The 12,109-nt window shown below is 43.6% G+C and overlaps 1 protein-coding gene across 1 annotated transcript in view; it reads left to right on the forward strand.

Annotated features, from left to right (window-relative positions):
- Positions 1-12,109, forward strand: part of IQCK (IQ motif containing K) — a 117,372-nt gene that overhangs the window by 79,670 nt on the left and 25,593 nt on the right. The window contains exon 8 of the mRNA XM_087417064.1: positions 6,882-6,993. Coding sequence (XP_087273190.1) covers positions 6,882-6,993 — 112 coding nt within the window. The remainder of the gene's footprint in view (positions 1-6,881; positions 6,994-12,109) is intronic.

Genomic DNA, 12,109 nt, shown 5'->3' on the forward strand with positions numbered 1-12,109 from the left:
TAAAATCATTTATGTATAATAAGTTGTAAACCCTTGGGAGGAGGTCTCACTTTCCATTTTATGACTCATTGACTCTTTGGCCGCTTGGCACCATGTCCTAACAGCAATTGTAGGATGCACCCTCAGAGCTGAATTCAGATTATTCTCATTGCTTTATTAATTGATTTAAGAAATTGCTAACACAGAGAGAGCTTATTATGCGCCAGATGATATCTCATCTTGTTTTCACACCAATCCATTGGATTTCACACCAATCCAATGTGTATTATCCCCTTTTTACAGGTGAGGAAATCGAGGCTCAGAGAGTTTAAATAACTTGCTCAAGGTTTCTCAGCTTGTAATTTACAGAGCTGAAATTCAACTTTAGGCTCTCTGATCCAGAATTGGCTTTCTTAACCAATATGGTACCCTGTGTTGGTTTTCATCAGAGTAATGTATAATTAGGAGAATTTGATTGGTGCACAAGGTTTTCTTTAAAAGAAAATCACGTCCACATAATGAAGTTTTCTTCCTAGTCGTACCCCAAAGTCAAGTACAAAATAATGTATATAATACTCAGTGTGCCTATCTTGGAAGAGCAGATGGACTCCAAGTGGTAATTTAAAGAAGTAAAAGTAGAAAGCCACTGATAAGGGAGCCTTTGTTTTGCAATGAAATTGTTTACGCGTTAAACATTACATTGCACCCTACGGTATTTGCTGATTGGCACAACCACCCCCATTTAAATTGATTACCTAATCATGACAGTAATAACCAGGATTAGCCTAGTTCAATGGGTGCATGCTTTCCCCAGGGCTCACAAAAGCATTCTCTAGGGATCCAGGCTTTCCTGGTAATGAGAAGTTAACTAACAAGGCTGCTGTATTCCACATTGGTCAATAGCAGTTTTCGGTTCGAAACGGGGGATATTAAGGAAAAGATGAAGGTTCTCTGGCCAAACAGAGGAAAATAACCCTAAACTGGTCAGCAGAACCCTGAGAACTACAGGCTTCCAGAATGATGGGGAAATGGGTGTTTCTGTTTGTTGAATATTTAGGTAATTGCGAGTTCAAGGGGTTGTAAGAAAAAGTAAGTTAATTAAGACACTTGTATTCCTAAAACAATATATGCTCATTGTAAACATACCAAATGATCCAATCCAGAAAAATATGGAGTAAAAAGTGAAAGCCCGGGGCCGGCCCGGTGGCGCAAGCGGTTAAACGCGCAGATCTGCTGTGGCAATCTGGGTCCGCCGGTTCAGATCCCGGGTGCTCACTGACGCACGGCTTGTCAGGCCATGCTGTGGCGGTGTCCCACGTAGAGTAGAGGAAGATGGGCACAGATATTAGCCCAGGGCCGGTCTTCCTCAGCAAAAAAAGAGGAGGATTGGCATCGGATGTTAGCTCAGGGCTGGTCTTCCTCAAAAAAAAAAGCGAAAGCCCCTTCCCCCCATTTCACTTCCTCCCTAGAGGAACCCACACTCCCTGTGTATCCTTCCAAACTTTAAGAATAAACCAATTGTAAAGAAAGAGTTTGACTATAATAAAACCTAGTCAACTTGCTGTTATAATCAGTGTTATCCTTTCTTTAGTGATTCAGAAGATCCTTCGGGTTTATTCTCACGAAGGGTGTCAGTTATCACAGTGCAGAAATGTGGGGATTTCTGTGTGCTTGGAGCCTGATAAACAGAAGGTTGTGGGAAAGTTGTGGATAATCCCCTTTTCACCCCTCCAAGACGGTCTGGGCTTGCTCAGACCACAGCTGATAACCCGCCTACCCAGAACAGAGATGTGGAAGGTGCCTAATCTTCTGAACGTGAGACTTGAGGAAACCCTGTAAAAATGTTGGTTTGTAATTTAAAAGATTTGCGGGATTCTATATTCTATGACACTAATGTAGGCCTGTTTTTACTCTGAAATCTGCGTAACTTTATACTTTATATGTGTATGCATATACAGTACTTTATATGCATATATAATTTTAAATATATATTTTTATAAATAAATTGTATATTTTCTTTTTCTTTAAGCAAGAGCAACTTCCATTTATAAGTTCACCAGGAACTGTCAGTCATCTTTATTTTGGAGAAAAAAATCTCTGGAGTAGTTTTCTTAAGACCAGTAATGCACCCCATGCCCTGGGAGAGGAAGTGATAGGAAGGACTCTATTTTTCTTGAGTTTGATAAGGGCAGTTCTCCAAATTCTTCTTTTGAGTAGAGCTCTGGGGTCCATGAGCTCAGTTTGCATAAAGAACCTAGGAACTTTCTGGAAGGGAAGGGATTGAGATCACCTCAACCCCAACATTTCTCCCCAAGATTCCTAGTTATAAAAACCCATGGAAGGACCCTTCTAGAGGACAGCAGGACTCTTTGGAAACTAATCCAGGAAGGTAAAAGGTTAAAAGATGTTCATGGTTGCAAGTTTGTCAAGACTGGGCTCCCCACCAATTAAATGTGGATGTTCTTGCTTTGAAACTAAAAAAAAAAAAGTGCTTAGGTTTAGTGATGGATCTGGATCTACATAACTTTTGTTGTTGCTTGGTCTTTTGTTTCCAATTCCACAGAGGCAAATCTCTCTGGATGCCAGGAGACTTAGAATGCGGTATACTCATCTAAACAACATTGCCACGTTTTGCAAATACTCTTTCAATCCCGCTGCGATGAACATTTCTGAAAGTAGTTCATATGATAAATTAGAAGCAGTATTAACTGTGTAATAGACTAAGCTTTATTACAATTCCTATACCTCATTTAGAAGGTCAATAAATTTTAACTTAAAAGAAAAAAACCCATTGTGGGAATAGAATTGAGAGTTCAGAAATGAACCCATGCATCTGTGGTCATTAGATTTTTGACAAGGGTACCACAACTGTTCAGTGGAGGAAATAATAGTCTCTTCGACAAATGATGCTGGGAAAACTGATGTCCACATGCAGAAGAATGAAGTTGGACTCTAACCTTACACCATATACAAAAATTAACTCCAAATGAATCAGAGAGCTAAATATAAGAGCTAAAACTGTATAACTCATATAAGAAAACATAGAAATAAATTTTTATGACCTTGGATTCAGCAATGATTTCTTAGATATGACACCCAAAGTGCAAGCAATAAAAGAAAAAAAATAGCTAAATTGGACTTCATCAAAATTAAAAACTTTGTGTATCAAAGAACACTATCAGGAGAGTGAAAAGACAGCTCACAGAATGGGAGAAAATATTTGTAAATCATATATCTGATAAGAGTCTAGTGTCCAGAATAAATAATGAATTCTTATAACTCAACAATAAAAAGACAAAAAACTCAATTTTATAATGGCCAAAAGACTTTAATATACATTTTTCCAAAGATATACCAATAGCCAACAAGCAAGTGAAAAGATGCTCAATGTCATAGTCATTAGGGAAATTCAAATCAAAACCACAATGAGATACCACTTTACGCCCACTAGGATGGTATAATAATAATAATAATTTTAAAAATGGAAATTAGAACTGTCATACGTTGCTGATGAGAACGTAAAGTGACGCAGCCACTGTGAAGAACAATTGGTGGTTTCTTAATAAGTTAATCATGAAATTACCATATGACCTAGCAAAGTCTACTCCTATGTATATACTCAAAAAAATTGAAAATAGGTGTTCAAACAAAACCCTGTCCACACATGCTCATAGCAGCTGTATTCACAATAGCCAAAGGGTAGAAACAACTCAAATGCCCATCAACTGACAAATGGATAAACAACATGTGGTATGTCTATACAATGGCATATTGTTCAGGAAAGAAATCCTGATACATGCTACAATGTGGATGAGCCTTGAAAATATTATGTGCTAAGCGAAAGAATCCAGACACAAAAGGCCATGTATTATATGATTTCATGTACATGAAATATCCAGAATAGGCAAATCCATAGAGACTGTGGATCTAAAGACAGCAGAGACTATGGAGACTAGAGCAGAGTAGTGGATGCCATGGGCTCGGGGGAGGGGAGAACGGGGAGGGACTGACTGCTTAATGCACGTGGAGTTTCATTTTGGGGTGATGAAAATCTTCTGGAACTAGATAGTGGTGATGGTTGCACAACATTGTGAATGTACTTAATGCCACTGAACTGTACACTTTAAACTGGTTAAAATGGTAAATTTTATGTTATGTGTATTTTACCAGAATTTTTTAAAATATCGGGGTTACTGGTGACTGATGAAAACCCATTAGGAGAGAAGGGCAACAAGATTCCCCAAAGTCAAATTACTAAGAAGGAAAAGATGGATTCCCTATTGATGGGGGAGAAAGGAGGGAATGATAGTTCTGGGGATATGAGGTGGGCGATGGTGAAGCCCAGCTCAATCTAGCCCTTTTTGGGACTGTGTGTCCTGGGGGGTGGGTGTGTTGTTGTTAGTGCTGTTGAGTCGATTCTGACTCCTGGTGACCCTGTGTGCAGCAGAATGGAACCCTGCCGGGTCTTTTCAAACCATCCTCTCACCTTCTGGCGTTACATCAGACAATGTTCCACTGCTATTCATAGGGTTTTCGTGGCCGATTTTCTTGAAAGTGGGTGGCCACGTCCTTCTTCCTAGTCTGTCTTAGTCTGGAAGCTCTGCTGAAACCTGTCCACCATGGTGACCCTGCTGGTATTTGAAAAACTGGTGGCATGGCTTTCAGCATCACAGCAACACGCAGCCGCCACAGTGTGACAACTGACAGATGGGTAGTGTGGTTCCCAGTCTAGGAAATGAACCCAATCTTAACCACTAGACCACCAGGGCTGGCTGGTGGATGTGTTGGTTACAATAAAAAGTTGAAACTCGGGGCCAGCCCGGTGGTGTAGCGGTTAAGTGCACGCGCTCCGCTTCTGCAGCCCCGGGTTCGCAGGTTCGGATCCCGGGCGCGCACCAACGCACCGCTTGTCAAGCCATGCTGTGGCGGCGTCCCATGTAAAGTGAAGGAGGATGGGCACGGATGTTAGCTCAGGGCTGATCTTCCTCACACACAAAGTTGAAACTCAAAGAATTTCGGTGATCACAGTAGGAAGCCTGGATCCCAGTGAGCAGAGTAGGAAGTCTCAAGACCCGACGATGGTCTGAAAAAGCAGGAGGTTGGGCCCTGGCTTCATGGCATCACCACGATAAGCAGAAGTAGTGAGTAGTTGGCCCCTTTAGACCAGCTCCTGACTGTCAGCCCAGCAGGTCTGACTTGTGGCTTCAGGAAGAGGAGGGGAGCCAGCAGGCTGCCCCTTTGGGCACCTAGGATCCGCGAATAGATGGGAGAGGGCCACTGCCTTGAAAGGGATACTCTGGTCTGAGCATGCAGTGTGTGACCTCCCAGTTCCACATACTAATTCCAGTATAGGCAACTCTTCACCTAGAATATAAAACTACTACCTCATTTTAAATGAACAGAGCCCATCAAACAAGGAAACCCCCAAAGTGGTTATGATTGACAGTTCATCTAAAGAGCTGAGTCAGGAAACCATTGTCATGGGGACATGTTTCTTGAGGTGTCTCGCAGCATTCTTTTGGGACTTGAACTTATCTTTCACAGTAAAGTTGAGACACATCCACGAATATAAAGTCACTCACTTCCCGTCTTGGAATCTGCCCTGTGAGGAGTGCCCCCTCTGGCAAGTGGAGCAGAGTAGGAAGACGAGCGGGAGGGGGAAGGGAGTGAGCGGCTGTGGTTTTGCTGTGCCCTCTACTGCCTTCTGACTTTGGAGTTCCAGATCACCCAGGACTATTTCACCCCTCTGCGCCTTTGCACAGGCTCTCTCTCCCCGGGACACCATCACACTCCACCCACCTTCTCCCCATGGCTAACTCTAGTTCATGCTTCAAAACTCAGCCCCGGGGGGGGGCATCTTCTCCCTGCAGTGTTCCTGACCATTCCAGGCTGGGTGCGATGCCCCCTCAGGGTTCCCATGTACTCACCGATATCCCTACTCTCACCACACCTTATTGATCTTAGTCCTGTAGACTCTGTCTCCTACTAGGCTCTAGGTCCCTAAGTCCAGGGCAGCTGGAAGAGTCTGCCTGTGTTTGAATCCCAGCTCCACCATTTCTTGGCTCCGCGCCTTGGCAAACTGCTTAAACTCAGTTTCCTCCTCTGTAAAATGGGGATAATCATTCCTGCCTTATTGGGTGGGTTTGATGGTTAAAATTTGTGAAACATTTAAACAATGCCTGGGACATAAGTGCTTAATAAATATGAGATATAGTAATGATAAAATAAAACTAATAAAAATAATTAAAATTATCAGGAATAATCTCTTGATTCCCAGTGTTTAGCACAAAGCCCAGCATGTAGCAGCCACTCAGTCAATTGGTGTTAAATGGAACTGTGATTAATACATTAACTGTGATTAATCTAGAACTGTGCTATCCAATACAGTAGCCAGCAGCTATATGTGGCTATTGAGCACTTGACATGTATCTAGTCCGAGTTGAGATGTGCTATACGTGTAAAATACACACCAGATGTTGAAGACTCAGTATGGAAAGCAGAAAGTAAAATATCTCATAAATAATATTTTTATATGGATTACGTGTTGAAATGATATTATTTGGATCTTTTAGGTTAAATAAAATATATTCTTAAAAATAATCTCACCAGTTTACTTTTACTTTTAAAAATGAGACTGCAAGGAAATTTAAAATTACACACGTGGCTACATTATATTTCTGTTGGACAGCACAGATCTAGAATGTTCTCCACCTACCATTAGTTTAGCAAATCTTCACACAACCTCATTTATGCTCAAATGTTACGTAAGCTTTAAGAGTAGAGATAATTCATTTAGAATCAGAAGTACATCCACTTGGTTTGTAAAGGATTTTCCATGCCGAGTTAACAGGCTGTACGGAGGTGTGTAGAAAGGGAACTAAAGCTTTGCGGGGATTTTCCAGGTTCGCTGTGATCCTGAGATTCAAGAATTGCGTCAGTGGCAGAAGAAATTGCGTGAGGACAAGCACATTCGCCAGCGAGTCCAAGTTTTCTGGGCCAAACAAGAACAGAAAGGTCAGTTGCTTCGCTCGCAGTCCTTAGTTTATTCGGGAAAAGCCTGATTTCAGCCAAGGCTCAAGAAGGGAGCCCTGGGGCCGGCCCGGTGGCGCAAGCGGTTAAGTGTGCGCGCTCCACTGCAGCAGCCCGGGGTTCGCCGGTTCGGATCCCGGGCGCGCGCTGGTGCACCGCTTGTCAAGCCATGCTGTAGCGGCGTCCCATATAAAGTAGAGGAAGATGGGCATGGATGTTAGCCCAGGGCCAGTCTTCCTCAGCAAAAAAAAGAGGAGGATTGGCAGATGTTAGCTCAGGGCCGATCTTCCTCACAAAAAAAAATTAATTAATTAAAAAAAAGAAGGGAGCCCTCTGAGGTTTTATAGGGTCCTTGTGTCTGCAGGGAACTAAGTGTGTACGGGGGAAGTGGCCACATATGAAGATTCTGCTCTGGAATGACAGTGGTGATGTGATATAATTTGCATGGCCATGTCCCTCACTCAGGGACAAATTCAGAGTCATCCTGTGTCTGCAGGTCTCTTTTGTTTAAGCCACAAGACATCAAGAATAACCCATCATTTTGGAAACACGGTGTCCATCAGTGTGATGGGTAGTTATTCTTCTAAGTTGTTGACTGTGTGTCTGAACCACAGTGGGGTTTTATGCTTGTCCTGCCGCCTCTTGTGAGACGTCAAACACGCACAGTCATTGAAGGGCAAGGAATGACATCACCTGTCATGTGCAAGTGTCACCATTTAGTCCTATTTGTTTTCCTACTTTTTTATTTTTAAACTAATTTAGTACAAATTCCCGGTAGGAAAATTAGAAAAACAATTGCCATAATAGGGGAAAAACCCAGAAATCCCACCACTGTTAATATTTTGGTGCACATCCTGCTATACTTTTTCCAGTACAAAATGATGCAAATAAATATATATTCATATTTTATTAAAAATGGGATTTTAGGGCCAGCCCAGTGGCATGGTGGTTAAGTTTGTGTGCTCCACTTTGGCGGCCTGGGGTTCGTGGGTCCGGATCCTGGGCCTGGACCTACACGGTGCTCATCAAGCCATGCTGTGGCAGTGTTCCATATAAAGTGGAGGAAGATGGGGACAGATATTAGCCCAGGGCCAATCTTCCTCAGCAAAAAGAGGAGGATTGGCAAAGATGTTAGCTCAGGGCCCCAAAAAAGGGGGGAAGCATTTTACATTCTGTTACATGTACATCTGTACATTCTGTTATATAATCTACTTGTCATTGAACATACTTGGAACGTCATTCCAGTCAACAACTACAGTGGCATTGTGATGTTTAACGACTGGTATGGATTTAGCATTATTTATATAACCAACAACATGGAAGGAGATTCATGATACATTATCAAGTGGAAAAAAATTGCAGAACCTTAAGTTTTCATCCACATTAAAAATATAGACATGGGGCCGGCCCTGTGGCTTAGCGATTAAGTGTGCACGCTCTGCTGCTGGCGGCCCGGGTTCGGATCCCGGGCGTGCACCGACGATCCGCTTCTCCGGCCATGCTGAGGCCGCGTCCCACATACAGCAACTAGAAGGATGTGCATCTATGACATACAACTATCTACTGGGGCTCTGGGGGAAAAAAATAAATAAATAAAATTAAAAATATATATATATAGACATGGAAACACAGAGCTGTCTAAACAGCCTGGGAGAACAGGTTCACGGTAGTGACCTTTAGGAATTCCGACTAGAGGGGAGGAGGCGCTCTGTTGGAATCTTTTAAATAAGCACACAGTACTTTGCAATTATGAAAACCTATGAAAAAAATCCTACCTCCCTCAATCCTACCCCCGAAGTACGGGTCCTCTCACCTCCCATCCCACCCTGTACCTGTCCCCTTTCACTCAGCTGCAGCCTCTCCAGTCTCTTTTCTGTTCTTGCCATATGCCAACGCCTTCCTCACCTCGGGGACTCTACCCTTTCTCTTCCTTTTCTGCCAAATCACCCTTCCCCAGCTCCTTCTCATCCTCCAGGCCTGGGCATTACCTCCTCCGAGGGGCCTTCCCCAGCTGCCCTAGCTAAAGGGACCAGGAACCAGTTCATTGACCAATTTCAACATGGTGGGGTCTAAACAAAAGTTTTCTTTTCTCTCCAGAAACTGTCTTCAACCCTGCTCTCTCGAACCTCTCTTTCCAGTCCCTTCATGCATACTGGGTGGATGTCATGTCTTTTCAGTATGTTCTAACTTCATCAAGTCCAGTCCAGTTTAAAGTGTCCGTCTCAGACCCAGTTTAACGCCTACCCGCCCCCTCTGCCCCACATCAGTGGGGCTGGGAGTGGGCGAAGAAGTGTCTGCCGCTTCATGCTTCCACCCTGCCCTCTTCTACGCCCCTTTCTCCTCCGGCGGGTTTGGGTGGGAAGGAGGGAGATAGATACAGAGGGCATCCTTCTCTTCCCTTTCCCTTGCGATCCTCTCTCGGTGGCTGCCGCTCCTCGGGCTGAGACTGCTTCCTGCTCGTGTGGGCAGGCATCCCCGGCTGGCTCTCTGACTCTCTTATTTTATGTGAGTCCTTCCTCGGGGGAGACAACAGGTGGCAGAGCTCCCCTGTGGGGATCTGGCTCCGGCTCCACCTCTCCGCCACCGTCCCACATCCCACCTCTGCCAGTCCATGCCCAGCCTTTTGCTCTTGGGAGTCTCCTTACCCAAAGGCCAGCCATCTTGGCTGGGGCACTGGAAAGATAGTTCAAGTGACCTCTCAGTGTCCGCTTGACCCGCAGGAAACCAGTGGTGGACATGCAGACCTCTCCACTGCCCTCCTTGTCTCTGCCCCAGCGTGTCTGCCCAGTTCACGCTGAACCTGCTCAGGTCGGCACAGGGGAATGATCTGTGTGTAAAGCTGCCTTTAAAGCAGACATCCAACAGGATAAGGAGACACCCCCATCTTTCTGAGTTGTTCTCCTGGATCTTCCCTCCCCTGCCTTAGGGCTTGGGTGGGGGAGCACCCACTCTTCTCTAAGAGAGGAGAGAAGAGCATAGCACCCTCCTCTAGGCCAGCACTTCTCAATCTTTTTGGGCTGTGACCCATGAGAAATAGTTTTATGTCACAATCTAGTACATATGAACATACAGATGATTTCATATATACATAACTAAAACAATAGTTTTAAGAAAAAATCCTGTTATTATATGTAAGACCCTCTGGTATTTTCTATTCTATTTAGGGTTTTTTTTTTGTTTTTTGTTGTTTTTTTTTAATGCTGGACATGACTCAGTAAATTGGTTTCATGGCCCACTAATGTGTCTTTACCCATGGTCTGAAACATACTGCATTGGTTCACGACTCCACGGCTCCTACAATTTCTTCTCCCCTTTCCTTCCCACAGCCATCTACTTAGGTGATAGTTGGGCCCCTTCATCATAAACAGTGGTTCTCAATATTGGCTGCACATTTGAATCACCTTGGGAGCTTTCTAAAAATACCAAAGCTATGGATTGAAAATCCTAGAAGCAATGAGCACTCCTAGTGCCCAAATCTTGGTTTCTAAGTACCCCTCATTCTAATGGAATTCGGATTCTTTGGAGAAATGGCTGAATCCAGGGCTGAAGCAAGGAAAGTAAAAGATGAGCCTAGAACATCTTATTCTAGAAAATAAAGAAGCCTCAAAAAAATGATGGGGATGTAGGAAAAGAATATAGGCTCCACCTGGAAGGGAGTCCTGCTGGGCAAATCTGGGACAAGTGTCAAAATTCACAGTGACAGTAATGAATTATAACCTATTGACTAAAATAAAAATCCAGATGTCCATATGGATATAAAATAAATTAAAGAAACAAACACACAAATAAGGACTAAACCATAGAGTGAAAATTTGATGAGGAACATGATATTTAGGTGTCAAAATCTCTCTCCACAAATTAGTTACTAACACCAAGGGAAATACAGCACCTCTGCATTAGAGAAACCTGGCAGACCCACCTTAACCACGTGTTCAAAATCAGTATCACCAGTAATGGGACAGCTGACACTGTGTGCCTCCTGGTATGATGCACCGAGAAGGACACACATGACACGTGCTTAGGCACTATTCCTGTCCAAATGCAGAACTTGAATCGAATCATGAGGACGCAGCAGACAAACCCCACTTGAGGGCTGTGCTCGGAAATAGCTGATTTGGACTCTTCAAAAATGCCGATGTCAAGAAAGACCAAGATTAAAGGAGACCAAAGAGACATGGCAGCTAAATGCAGTGCATGATCTTAGATTGGATCCTAGATGGGGAAAAATTCTATAAAAGATATTATTGAGACAATTAGCAAACTTTGAGTATGGGCTTGATTTTAGATAATAGTACAGAGCACTATTAAGTTTCCTGATTTTGATCAACGTTCTTGGGCTATGTAAGAAAGCTCCTCATTCTTGATACACGCTACTGTTTTTAGGGATCAAAGGATATGATCTGCAGCTTAATCTCAAATGATTCAGAAAAAAATAACGTGTAACACACATGTGCACGTACACACACATGCACACAGGGAGCAAATGAAAAGCAAATATGGCGAAGTATAAACAATGGATGATTATTGCAACTTTTCTGTAAATTCAAAATTATTTCAAATTTTTAAGTTAAAAAAATACGAGTGCCTCACCTCCAGGGATTCTGACTTGATTATTTTGGGATGGGCCCTGCGCATTGATGTTAATGTTAAGTTTCCCTGGTTCTAATGGTCAGCCAGAGTTGAGACCCGAAGGAGGTGCTGGCCCCCCAGTTGTTGTGTGCCCTCTTTAAAGCGTGGAGTCCCCGAGGCCTGCGTGCCCTGAGCCCTGGGCAGCAAGAGACGTCCTGCTGGTGAATGATCGTACATGTATTATCCGTTTACTTGGCAGTTATATATCTTTCTCAGTAAAGTGTACGCTCCATGAGGACAACGTCTTTGTCCCAGTTCCGTGCCTGGCATAAAATGAGCAGCAAATAAATATGGGTTGAATAAATGAGTGAGTGAGTGAATGAATGAATGAGTGGACAGGGTTCTGAGGCTTCAGTGAGCCAGCACGCAGACAGCGCCTGGTGCGGAGGAGGAGCTCATCAAATGGGCAGTTTTAGGATCTTGTGAGGAAGCAGCTTGAGCTGTTAACTGTCTGGCAGGCTCAGCACAGGCC

Source organism: Ceratotherium simum, chromosome 26, assembly GCF_057802395.1.
Source record: "Ceratotherium simum simum isolate JZ-2026a chromosome 26, ASM5780239v1, whole genome shotgun sequence".
In the NCBI taxonomy this organism is placed as follows: domain Eukaryota; kingdom Metazoa; phylum Chordata; class Mammalia; order Perissodactyla; family Rhinocerotidae; genus Ceratotherium; species Ceratotherium simum.